Source organism: Sipha flava, unplaced genomic scaffold (genome assembly GCF_003268045.1).
Source record: "Sipha flava isolate LNK unplaced genomic scaffold, YSA_version1 49_pilon_pilon, whole genome shotgun sequence".
NCBI lineage: Eukaryota > Metazoa > Arthropoda > Insecta > Hemiptera > Aphididae > Sipha > Sipha flava.
Genome location: NW_020273360.1, coordinates 459,313 through 473,373, shown reverse-complemented (window position 1 = coordinate 473,373; position 14,061 = coordinate 459,313). Strand labels below are relative to the sequence as shown.

Below are 14,061 nucleotides of genomic sequence, written 5' to 3'. Positions count from 1 at the left end.
GCACAACTACTATAAAATCCTGTGCTTCCCTTGTCAATAGTAAATCTTTTAATTAGACTATCGCTAGTTATAAATAATTATAAATCGGTTTCGTTGATCTATATTGCCCGATTTCATACAACATGTTATTTTAATTAAATTGTTGTTATCAATTGATGTGCAACAAAAGCATTAACATCATATCTCCCTCGTAATTATTCAACGCCTCATCGGTTCGGGTCACACATACATCTTGTTGATAGAAAACATTCGGTATAGTATTTTCGTATTATCCTTACTCTTACCCAATAAAGTCGATCACTTCTTCTTGCCTCCTTACTCGCAGAAATGAATTTCTGTGTTCATTATCGCTACACCCGTTTCTCTGTCCCTCATTTTCTCTACTAAATGCTCCTACATGTCTGTCTTCCACGCTACCCAAACTTTTACACCTTAATTTCATGTAATCTATTCATTCACTCGTCGCAAAACGTATCGCTTGTATCATCATTATAATGTAATCTTTTTTCCACTGGAGTCCCGTCCGTACGCATATACCGATGATGAGTAAATAATAATAATAATAATATCATACAAGTGCACAGTCCACAGTAATCGATCCCGACGGTATTAATTACAATTTACTAACACGAACAATCGAATAGGATTCTCACGAGTTCTGTTCGTCGATTTCCCCTGCAGTCCCGTCCGTATTATTCGGTGCTCGACTTGAGGGGGGACGCAGGAGGACGGGGTACCCCAACTAATTTACAGAAATTTTAGCGTCCCCCTACTGTTACGTACGTTATAAGTATAACGCTTAACAAGTCTCGGGGACGTTATTCTCTTTAAAGCAAAAGGAGTCACCGTTCTTTGATTTCGCCAAGTCGAGCACTGGTATTATTGCAAGCGTGCATGATGATGATGATGATGTTGCGACAACGGGCACGACAACAGCACACGGAGTGTTTCGCGCCGCCGCCGTCGCGAGGCGCGTCATCCACCACCCGGCGCGGGCGCTCGACTCGTCCGGCTGCTTGGCCGTAGCCGGTCGTCGACGCCGCCGCCGCCGCCGCCGCCGGAGCTTTTACCCCGACGGTACATCGCGCGCGTCGTGTACGCCGTACGTACACACACCGCACGCACGCACGTCGTCGGTGGCCGCGCCTATTGATCCGCCGCCACACGACTCGCCGCCCCCGCTGACGCGTCGTCTACCTGTGGAACAGTGGACAAACATTTATGCGGGTCATATCGTCGAAAAAGGTAACGAAATTGTAAGCGTACGTAACGAACACAACAGTAGCAGCTATAACGGTCGTGTTTTGTGGGTGGAGGGTAACCGCTGTTGATTGCACTGCAGTAGATATTTGCATAAAATAATCGTAAGGAATACGCGCATGCATTACGTAATTCCCGATCAGAATAACGTATGTAACTCGCGGCACACGCGGCGTAAACCGCACGCGTCGTCATCGGAACAATTATTGTTGCAATACTATCGGTATACATACCATCCCCCCCACCGCCGTTCCACCAAGTAAAGGACGAATTATATTTTATTCGGATTCCCCCAGCATAAGGAGTGCTTATCGGGGATGCTGGAACGTTGTAACTAGAATAATATTATGATATCTTAAAAATACGAATAATTGTAGTGTATTGCGAAGTACATTTATTTTTATCATCATCATCGTCGTCGTGCGCATCGGGTCCTTATGGGCGTTCGTCCGATCGCTGCGGGTGCCCGTGCGGAAAATTATAAAACGAATAATGCATGTACACACTCGCATACACGCACACACTCACACACACACACACACACACACACACACCCTCCAGCATTAGTAGTCCGGGGACGAGCGCGCGCTTCGTTCACCACAGTAGTAATCCGTATGTTACAATACGATATTGCACATCGGTGGGAATCGTTGCGCGACCACGTCGAAAGTTTGTGAAAAATCTAACAAAAACGCGGTTTAACGCGCCAGCGCGACTGCCTTCAATCCGTATCCAGCACTGCAGTACACCGCGGTGTAATATTCTACACGGGTTCTATTACAATATTATTCTTCCGTGGTATATTCATATTTTTTTTATACAACAATATTGTGCCATCTGTTTTTTTCAGGCATACGAAAAACTCCATCATTATGGCGACGAGCGTTATCATTCTGTACATTGCTTTGGTACCCGCCTGTGCCATCGCGTTTGGAAAGTACTCAGGAAATACAAAAGTAAGTTTATCTACGTATACTCACGATAAATATTTATACGAAATGTATATTTATATATATGAATACACGTTTGTAGTAGGTACGTCTACCACCTGTATGAGGATAACATTTAGATACCCTTGTTGCAGTGGCGAGGTCAGTTTTGATAAGGTTGCTGTGTCGACTATTTTTCTGCCAGTGATATTTTAGCTGCAGGTGGATATCGGGTTCTGCATGTTGCGGTTCTCGTTCGCTTTACACACACATATTAAATTAATTTGATTGTGTTTACATAATATAATTATACGTCCTTCTTACAAAATATTTAGAGACATTCCATAGTAGATTTATATTATATACTTATGCGAAGTACCGATAAGTAAAAGCTTATTATAGATACACCAACATAGGCGGAAATTGGGTGGGGGGCTTGATGGTACCAAGTCCCCGTAAAAGTTCAAAGTAGAGGTCTTAACCGCCCTTGTCGTCCGGTTCTAGCAACAAAAAAAAAATGACTAATAATTACCGTCACAAACTTACAAATATAATTGTGAAATTTCTTGACAATTTTTAAATTGAAAATGGGTTACAAAAAACAAAAATATTTTAATTTTTGATACCTTAAAAAATTAATAACATTGTGATTTTTCGAACAACATTAATCAAATAATTTGGGTCAGTTAATCAATTGTATCTATGTCTGTCCAATTTGTCAGCTTCGACGGTAATTCAATAATATATTATTTATGACTCATTATTATTGTCACTGATGTTTAGACTTGTATTAGAAATAATAAAAAATTTCTTATCACGGACTAAGCATAATTCTGTTCGTGTTCGTGGTTCCATCATATTTATGTCTCCACACTTGACATATATTTACTACCGAGTACAGACTATAATTAGCGCAAATTTTCAACTGTAATTGTTGACGTGGATATTTTATATTAAAGGACCATTCTACTCAAAAAAAATCAATATTTTTTTATTACCATATAAATAAAATAGAGTTTAACTATTTACTAAAATTCGTTTGTTAGTCAGGGTGATTTTTGACATTGCGCGTGACGGCACGGATTCGTTCGCCTAGACGGGGGTCATATAAATATTTATCAATTTCTAGTTTAACATAAAACAATTGCTAATGAACTAATTTTTTTTGAATGAATGAACTAATCAAATGTATTTAAGATTACCTGTGAGTACCTATAAATGTGATATAATTATATGAATGGAAAGACTATATAATTATACCACATTTTGATTTAATCTTGTAGACAAAAATAAAACTTAGATAAATTATAATACGATTTTACCATACATTCACTACAGTAAACGTGTGTAATATCATGTTAACGATCGTGACATCGTATACGGATTTTTGACGCCGAAATTGACTATTTAGTTTTAATTCGTATCTGTTCCCAGATCATCCATTGTTAGTTTAAAATTATATGGTTGAAGGGCCATTAAAAAAAAAAAATAACAATATATATTATAATATTATATTGTGTAACTAAATCGTACATTAAAATTATAATACAATCAATAATAGAAAGGACCGCATTTACATTTTACAGTGACACTGTACTTACGAGTTACTACTAAATACTAATACGAAATAAAGGATATTATTATTATTATAATCATAAAAATATTTATAACTTTAATATAACGATAAGACTATATTGTTATGAAAAATAAACATCGATAAAATTATATAAAATTATAAATAAAATCATAGCAGTTATTCATATGAGTAATAATAATTTACATGTGATAGTGGGTATTATAATATAATTGTTATTATTTTATTAATATTAAACCAAAATTTAATGTAATTATAAGAATAGAAAGATTATGAGATACTTTTAAATACATATAGTTATGTTATTCGAAAAATACAAGTTCATTAGCAGTTACTTTACGTTAAACCAAAAACGGATAAATATTGTTGGGTATTATACATGGTTGCCGTCGCAACGAACACGATACGCGCACAAACGCATAATTAGCGAACGAATTTTAGTGGTATTATTTTTTTCGTAATGGTATGTAGTATAATTTAAGCTGAAGAAAATGTTTTGAATTGGATGGTCCTTAAATAATATACATATTATACATATTTCAGGCTTAGTTTTTATTTTTCGTTTTTTTGATTTAGTGTAGTGTTTCAATTTAATCATTATTTGTAAGTTTTGTTTTTATAACAAGTAATAATAATAGTAATAGTTATTATAATACTTTTTATAATTATTAAATTATAGTTGAAAATTTTTGATATTTTTAACGTAAATAAGCCGGCTCCTGTGGCCACATATAGTACAAAAGACACAAACAATACTAATTCAGACTACTAATATTTTTATTGTTTAATTTTTTTAATTATTTTGCAAGAAAATTTTTTTTGATGCAATCCAAAATTTTGAATCAATATTTCCAAGTGGCGTTGGTAAATCCAATAGATATGGATAACTCAATCCCTCCTATAATTACTCCAAATTTCCGTCACTGTACTCCAATAAATATATTTTGGTAAATTAATAATAACAATTAAAATGTCAAGTGAGAATAACTATAGGACTTGTCTAGATAAAAAATATTAAACAATATAACTATGTCTGAGAATACTACATTTCGGTCTACCATTTCCTATATATAATATTATTATATTGTATTAAAATACCAGATGGCAGAAGCCATCTTAACTTACCTAACCTACCAAAATCCTCGCTTGTTGTTAGTTATAAATACCCGTATATTTAAATTTATATTTATTAAATAATTTTGTAAATAGCTATACAATATAATGATAATGTAAGAAATGATAGGTTTAGAATTGGTTCGCCTCTGTTTAAGTATTATATTAAATTAGTCAAGTATAGAGTACCTATATCTAAGAAATAAGGTTCAATTCAAAATCGATAACGAAATAATTCCAAAAATAAAAAATTTTAAGATTATACCATATTGTTTTGTTAGTAACAAAATTACAACAGTTACATAAAAACTAAATTTAAAGTACCAATAATGTTTTACCTACAAAAAATTTTTGTTTATAATAAAATACCGTATGTTATTTATTGCAAAAATACACCCCAGAATATGTTACTAATTTTATGTCGTTTCCAAAGTAAATCCGTTACGTCCAAAATTAAAAACAAATCTGCAAACATGATACAACCTGTCCAATCTGGATAGTGTCACATCAGACCACACAATTTGAAAAACAAATCATTTTGTTTATTGACGCATCAGACGTAGCGGCACACACAGGAGGGTGAAGTGGTCATAACCCCCCCCACCAAATGTCTACCTTAATTAAATTTTAACCTTACCTAATTAAGTTTTACGAACGATTTTACAAACAATATTGGCATTACATTTATAAAATTATACTATTATGCATACATTATTCTAATAACAAGTTAACAATTTTCATTTAGTTTTCGTTGACCTTATATTGATTCATGATAAATTAAGAAGTTATAAGTATACTGAATAATAACAAATAATATCATGATAAGGGTTTATTTTCCATGTAGGTACCTACAAATATAAATAGTAATCACTATTTTTGTACAACGTTTAATAATATGCAGGCGCGGATCCAGGGGGGGGGTCATGACTCCCTCCCAGAAAAACATCAAGATTAGGTCCTTCGTGTTTATTGGAAAATTAAAATATGCATAAATTGCGTTTTTAATTTTTTTTCAATTAGATTTTTTCTTGCAATAAAAATGTTATACGGTAAAGATCCTCGATAGATCGTAAAGCCGGAAAAAAAATGTTATACAACATATTATATTCATATACATTTAAACTACATCACCACTTGTTCATAAAATCATAATTTCCATCCAACTTCTAAGAATATTAATAATGATTATAAACTTACTGATATATTATAATATTGTTGGTGAATAAATATAAATATAATAGTAAATCTGCATAAATGTTTGAGTGTTTGACCTTCGACAGAAAGATAACTTAGATAAGATTATTATCAATCCGTTACCTGTAAGTCTATATAATATTATACCGTATACTTGCTATGGCACCGCTCATCGTTAATTAAGGTTCTAATAACTTGTTAAAAAAAATACTATGCATGCGATCATTCTATACTCCCAGGCATCTCCTTAAGACATGGTTTCGTTCAAACATGGGGGAGGAACGCTTCACCTCTTTGCTCTATATTCACAAGAATATACCCATAAATATTGATAATATTATTTCTAAATTTGGAAAAATAAAACAAAGAAGATTAAACTTTGTTATTTAATTTTAAAAATGAACAATTTCATATGTTTATAACGTTCTAATTTTAATTAATAATTTACTTTAATTATTTTGTAATTGTATATAATCTTATTGTCCTTTCAAAAAAATGACCCCTCCCCAATTTAAGTTATAGATCTGCCCCTGACAATATATTTGCATAGAGTTAACATTAATGTAACATTAGGTACAGTATTAATTATTATAGTAAATTATTAATAGCAACCCTCCCCCCCCCCGAAAAAAAATTCTGTGTGCGCTACTGACCAGACGGACGTATTTATTTATTTAATACCTAATCATTCAATTATTAAGTTTTAATACAATAATGTAGGTACTACTGTTTGTTGTAAAAATGTGCGGCGAGTGCAATGCGAAAACGGACGCATCGGATACAATTTATGTTATTTATAATTGGTTTCACATGAACTGTTAGGTTTTGATGGGCTTCAAGCCCGTACATAAGGAGGGGGGGGGGGGTTCAAACCCCTCCAGAAATTCAGGAAAAAGATTAACTATGTTTTTATATAGTAAAATTAGTATATACCTATATTACATAATTATGAAAATATACAAACCTAAAACCCCTCCCAAAATATTTTTTTGAGTATGCGTTTGATGGGCTTATAAATCTGTTTTATTGTATATCGAACATTATAAAAATATCCTTTTCACGGTAATACATATATGAGTATAACGTAGGTGTTTCATTTATAGAACTATTTAGCATACTAATAATTAAAATTTGATATACGGGTATTTTCATGTTGGATGTTTTCCATACTGTCCACTTCGCCCACTCAGCTAAGTTTAAGCACAATATACGACTTTCCGCCTACAAAAGTACGAATTCGCATACAATTATAGTATGGAGATTGGAGATAAACTTTGTTGTTGTTGTTGTTATTTTAACGCTTATGTTTTCATTAAAAGTACGATAGATAGTTTTAATCAAAGTTCAATAATAATTGTATTATAATGTTATGAATAAATACATAAATATTTCATTTGCCACATTAAAAGTAAAAATACCATTATAACAAATTATTGAAAAAACATTTAGGTACCTACTATTAAATAAGGGCTAAGTATAATAATTCTTCGTTGATGCACATTTTAATATTTAAAGCGCAAGATGATTGAAAGTTTTTAATCAAAAAAATGTATAAAAAAATAAAATATTTCTAAATATTTTATGTGTAACAACTTGGTATTATCTTGAATATCTAATTTTTTTGAGAATGGATAGATAACCTTCAAATTTTATACTTATAAGAATATTATAGCTTAAAGTCTTATATTTCTATTAATGCTAATATATATTATATTGTAAACATATTGCACCTAAATGTAGGTATTAACTGATTTTTGTTATAAAAACTATAAAATGATTTTACTATAAAAAATGTAGTGCATACATCTTTTAAAATAATAATATTAAAATTAAACCTTTACATCAAAATCAATTCTAAATTTCTGTTTACAAAATATGCTACAACACTTTTTGATAAACAGCTATAAACCTTCATGAGCAATTCCCGTTTTTAATAATTTATTTACCATATGTAAACTTTTAATGAAATATAAGCTTGAATAAAGAAGTGTTAAATCTTGATAATAATCTTTATTATTTATTATACCTACATAATAAAAGTAAACTTAATTATTATTTTTTTTAAAAAAATGAATGTTAGTAATACATTAATACAAAATATCACAAGTAGTTACTTTGGTACATTACTAAAGTTTTTAGTAATAAAGTCAAATTAGTATATTTGTTGTATAATTATAATTCTAAAAAAGTATTTTAACATGATTATAAATATTTACAATTAGTACTCTTATATACTCATAGGCAGATACTAGAAAGACTTACCCTCTTCAAAAATATCTTAAGTAAGATGTAACACATTCTATTATACGGTTCACTCTATTTATATGTTACCTAAATTTAAAATAAAATATGTCCTTCCTAAATTGTAACTGAATCTCTACCATTAGTGAATATACAAAAAAAAAAAATTAGATCACATTTAAACATATATAGTATACTATATTTTATTATTTAAATGTGGAAATTTGTCAGATTGTATTAATATAATAGTTACATGAATAAATGTGATATTCAAACATAGTAATTGTTATTTTTACATTTGAAAGGACTCTGAATACATGCGAAGTAAACTCTTAGAAAACGTCATTAGTCAATTAGAAAAAGACATTGTGAAGTCGGAGATGGACAGTAAGTATGTACAATTTGGTAGGATAAAGACAACTGAACAGGAACCCAAGGACACGACCGATTACGAAGATGAAGTGGATGAGACCAACATTGTGCCATCAATTAGGGACAATGAATACATGCAACACAGTACATTGTGGGGTGCACAATACATGAGCGGTAGTTAACGCATTATTTTCTAAAGACTTGTAAATAACTTAATGTGTTTTTCTATTTTGTTTGTGCTTTATCATTATTATTAGGAGGTGCTGGCGAAGGAGTTCAAACATTAAATCCTGAAAATCCAGTGAGGAACAAAAACGAAGTTAAAACTGATGCTGCATTACCAGCTTACTGCAACCCTCCAAACCCATGTCCAGTAGGATACACAGGTATCTTTTACTCTTGTAATTCTATTGATAAGATAAAACGTGTTTTAATCTATTAAAACAATAATTAATTTTACATTGGTGATCTAATACTAATTGTATGATTCAGAGGAAGATGGATGTATAACAGACTTTGAGAATACAGCAGCATTTAGCCGTGAGTACCAAGAATCGCAAGAATGTATGTGTGATTCTGAACACATGTTTGATTGTGCAAGATCAAGTACCAGTACCAAACATGGTGTTGACGTGGACGAACTAGTAAGAAAATTTCAGGTATTAAAATTAACGTTGTATATAGATACATGATCTTCCTGTGGTAAATGTAAATTTAATTAATTTATTTAATTAATTAAAGGTAGAGGATGAACATAAAAATTTGGTAGCAAAAAAATTCCATGTTAAAAAGGTGAGTTTATAATATGAGTAAGTATATCATGAGTACATTTATTCTATAATAATATTGACAGAACCGTAAAATTTATTATTGGATGAGACAATTTATTTTTTAATTAAAACACTATAATGGTTTAGTTAATTTTTGACTAGAATCATTTTTATTAAACCAAGATGTTAACAGATTTAAAAATAATAAAATATTACATTTTAAAATATACATTTTTTATACCCCTTAAGAGCATATAACTTTCTAAACTTATTTTATGTTATACACAATATACAAAATGTTGCTATTTTATAAGTGGTGCTCAAGTATAACCCCATGTTGTCCCTCCCTTTAGTACAGATTTAATTGAATATAAAAATAAAATGAAATAACTAAAAGATTTTATTATATGTTTGTTTTCACAGGCTTTCAACCCATACTTACAAGGTGAATTTTTACCAATAGCAGCAAAAAAAGGAATTAACATAGGATTTTAACATATCTTAATCCAAATGACCAATTATTTATTCATTCTACATTAGAGAATTCTACTGAAAATGTAAAAAAAAAAAAAAAAGAACATACATTTATTTCAAACAGTTTGACTAATAAGTAAAAATGTTACCTGATAGATTGTATTTAATAAATATTTTACCTTAATTAAATGTTAAAGATATGACCAAGAGATGAAGCATAAAGCTAAATAATTAATTAATAAATTATAGACAAATTAATCATTTTTAAAGACTAGAAAAATATTTTTTTAATTTATTTAAAATATCTCTAGAATTGTAATGATTGGGATATATTTCCAGTGACTTCTTTAACATAACATAACTTGTTTGGTGATCACCTTCCTAAAAAATATGATAAATTAAATAATATAATATATTTTTATGAATTATTTACATAAAATCTTATTATCATTGACATTTTTATGGTATAAAACAAAATTATTATATTCATATTCTTTATTGTTATTGTTTTGTATAGAACTTTATACCAAGAGAAGTTTAATAACTAAATTTCTTATAGGTTAAATGTTTCAGTTAAGCATAAAAATTGATTTAAATTATTTTAATCATTTAAAAAAAAGCACATAAATAAATTGTAAGTATATTAATTTTTTTTTTTTATACAATTTACTATTTTATTTATAAATAAGTTAAGAGGATGTCAGCTCTATTTGGTTACATATTTTTTTATTTTTTTTTCTATCTCACAACAAATGTACTCCACACGGGACACACAATTTGGACTTTATGTTAGATCTTGAGTTTAAACCTTTATCATGAAATTGAAAAAGAAAAATATTTTTGAATTTTTTTTGAGAACAGGACTTTTTATAAAATTTTATTTTTTATAAAATATCAACTAACAAAATTACTACTATTTAAAAAATCTAAAACTGGAATCTCTGTAACTTCTTTATACATAGATATTTTACAATAAAGATTTTCTTATAAATTTCATAGTATAAAAGATTTAAACTATAAATGAAACCTAATCACCATTTATATTCTATGAAAAATGTTTTTGGAACATTTCAATTTAGATAGTGACAACCAAAATTTAGCTGATATTTTCTTAATATTTTTAATCAATGATATGATTAAGATTTAATAAAATAAACATAAACATTTGATTTTTGTAGCTCTACTTATTAAATATATATTTTACCTCTTGCGCTAGTAAAGCTTTATTATAGTGCGGTTCATAAAGATGATCTTCAGCAGCTATGGCAGAGTTCAACAAGGATTCTGCTCTAGCTACATCGTTTTTACGCCACTGTAATACAGCTAAATTATTAAGAGCTGCACCATGAGAACTATTTAAAGATAATGTTAAGTGCAAACTGTGTTCAGCTATATCCAAATCTCCAAAACCCTAAAAAACAAATGATAAAACTATTTAAATAAATATAATATTAATACTCAAATACATACAATTGCTATGTGGCTAATATTATACCAAATTTCTGCTGCATTATAATCTAATGCTAATCGTAATGCATTTTCAAAACATGCTGTGACAACATCGAATTGTTGAGCGTAAAATGAGCATAGTCCTAAGTTATTAAATAGTTCAGCATTATATAAACCCAATTGTAGCAATCTCCTACGTTAAAGAACAATGATGTTAAAATTGTAATTCAATAAGAAAATTAATATTGATTAGAATTATAATAGTACCTATAATATCTTAAAGCTACTTCAGGTTGATCAGAATAAAAATGATGTAACCCTATACACGCAATAGATTCCATATCGGTTGCATCCAATTCAAGTATATCTCTATAATACTTCACAGACATTGATATATTATTCAAGCCTTCAAATATTCTGAAATAAATAATATTTCACACTGAGTATAACTTATAGTACAATAATCTGCATATACTCACAACATAACTAAATAAGATAAAACTGCTAGTACTTAAATATTTATTATGCACAAATTAAAATATGTTCTGATATATTTATATTACTTATATCCATCAATACTTAATTTAAATTTGATGATAGTGTACTAGGAATATGTGAAAAACAGTGCGAGTAAATTATAAAAAAGTACTATGGCTATTTGATTTATATGTATAAATTAAAATTAAAATAATAATAATAATAATAATAAGTGCTTGGTGAAAGAATAAAAAAGTAACTACGATTGTTGAATATACCGAGCCATTTCTATAAGTAATGTAACCTCGTTTGGAAACCAAGATAATGCTTGCTGACATATGTCTAATGAACTTAATGGCTGATCGAGGCGTACAAATAATCGTGAAAGGCGTAGAAACACTTCAATATTAGGTCCATGTTGTAAAGCAGATCTAAATTGTGATTCCCCATCTCGTAGTAAACCTAACATCACATAACATTTGCCCAACTGTACTTTCCACCAAGGATCCTCAAAAAAGCAACATTTAGTTGCTTCCACAGCAAAATCTAAAGCCTAAATATTGTATTCAAAATATATAAAATTCATGATAAGAGTAAACAATTAATAATACTCTTACATTTCTAATATCATTTTGCTGATAATAAATGTAGTTGAATAATAACTTGGAAAGTTGTTTATCAGATGCATATTTTGAAAAATTTAAACGAGATATATTAATAAAAGGCCCATCCATTTGAGAAACCATTGATGCAGTACCTAGACGTATATTTCTGGCCAATTGTGAAGTTAATGGTCTTGAGGAACCAACAGTGCGGGGAGTTTTTAAAGCTTTTTGTAAATTATTTCCACCAGCTGATGAAGTTGAAGGACGAACAATACCACTTAAAGGTCTTCCATCAATTGTCCGAGGTCTATAAAAATATACAGTATCAAATCATTCAATATAAAAAATTAATAAACAGTATATTTCATATTCAACCATAAAATTGATTAACTTTGTCTTACCTTTGGTTACAAGAATTAGGAGTTGACCTCAGTGATGTACCTATTCTAGCATTTTCAGCTATTGCATCAGAGTTAAAATAAGAATCAGCAATACCTTCTTCTTCAGCTTCAATGTCATCGATAGATAATTGTTCAGTTAATGCACGCATTTTTAGAGCCCAAGTAGCCTTGAATGTACAATGAAATTAAGATATAAACTATAATATTCATAATATGAAATTGAAGATATAATATTAAGTATTTTATAATGGATCGTAAAAAAAAAATTATTGTTAGAAAATATAATATATTTTATTTTAGGCAGATTGTACCTATTATCATGAATTCTATAATTTATATAAAATATATACAGAAATTTCTTTTTTAAAAATCATGTAGGTTAGGTAAGAACTGAACTAATTCATTTACTTTAGATAAATGTAAAATCTTAGATGTGAAAAACATAACTATTGAAGATTTTTGGTTTAAATTATTACATTTTATTTATACTTAAAAATGATAGTTAAAATTACATTAAATTTAAATATAAAATAATATATATTTTTCTTTCAAATAGAATATTTATACGTCATATTTATAATCTAATATGAATAATATTGATAAAAAATTTACTTTATCCTAAAAACACGATACATATATTTACATCAACCAGAAAATCATAATATCATAAGCAATAAAATACACATATTATTCCAAAATGTTATTCAAGTATTACCTGATCGTATGGATTTTTCAATAAAATACCCGTGCAACATTCAATACATTTATCATAATTATGTTTCCGCAAATGTATGCATGCAGCATAGAAAGGATCCACTAGAAGAATTACATTGTTATCTACCATTATAAAATATTATTTACAATTAATTATAATATTAATTTTTAATAGACAAAATTCCGATCAGAATTGTAAACAATTGTTTGAGTATTTAAAAGTACTAGCAGGCAGTATTAAAGCTGGTTTATAATCAACTCGGAGAAGAAAAGAACTGAAGATAACGGCTGTAGATACTATCTATGCCAATGATTGATAATTCATTTCTTTTTGGTTGATTAATCATTTTAATGTGATATTATTCCAAAGATGTCTCAAATAAGTTTCCATATCGTCGAAAAAGTAATAATATTTCGAAGAGATAACAAGAATTTAAAATTCAAAATGGCGACTAAACATTTGTGAAT

General features: G+C 29.2%; 2 protein-coding genes across 7 annotated transcripts; one reads left to right on the top strand and one right to left on the bottom strand.

The window, feature by feature from the left end:
- Positions 1-1,057: 1,057 nt before the first annotated feature.
- LOC112690331 (neuroendocrine protein 7B2) lies at positions 1,058-10,065 on the top strand. Of its 6 annotated transcripts, none has more exons than XM_025564325.1 (7): positions 1,058-1,245; positions 2,111-2,216; positions 8,637-8,877; positions 8,961-9,089; positions 9,196-9,362; positions 9,445-9,495; positions 9,897-10,065. In XM_025564325.1, the coding sequence occupies exons 2-7, from the start codon at positions 2,133-2,135 to the stop codon at positions 9,966-9,968; spliced, it is 744 nt and encodes a 247-aa protein (XP_025420110.1). In that variant the 5' UTR covers positions 1,058-1,245; positions 2,111-2,132; the 3' UTR covers positions 9,969-10,065. The 6 variants fall into 6 exon arrangements, with proteins under 6 accessions (XP_025420110.1, XP_025420107.1, XP_025420106.1 ...); XM_025564322.1 differs by lacking the exon at positions 1,058-1,245 and adding an exon at positions 1,828-2,031 and having other exon boundaries at positions 9,196-9,347; XM_025564321.1 differs by lacking the exon at positions 1,058-1,245 and adding an exon at positions 1,831-2,031.
- A 55-nt stretch (positions 10,066-10,120) lies between these two features.
- On the bottom strand, positions 10,121-13,890 carry LOC112690330 (tetratricopeptide repeat protein 8). Its single transcript, XM_025564320.1, has 8 exons — positions 13,595-13,890; positions 12,880-13,046; positions 12,491-12,785; positions 12,152-12,426; positions 11,664-11,813; positions 11,418-11,589; positions 11,152-11,358; positions 10,121-10,328 (listed from the first exon to the last, which is right to left on the bottom strand). Exons 1-8 carry the CDS (start codon positions 13,721-13,723, stop codon positions 10,212-10,214), a joined length of 1,512 nt encoding a protein of 503 aa, XP_025420105.1. The 5' UTR covers positions 13,724-13,890; the 3' UTR covers positions 10,121-10,211.
- Positions 13,891-14,061: the final 171 nt, after the last annotated feature.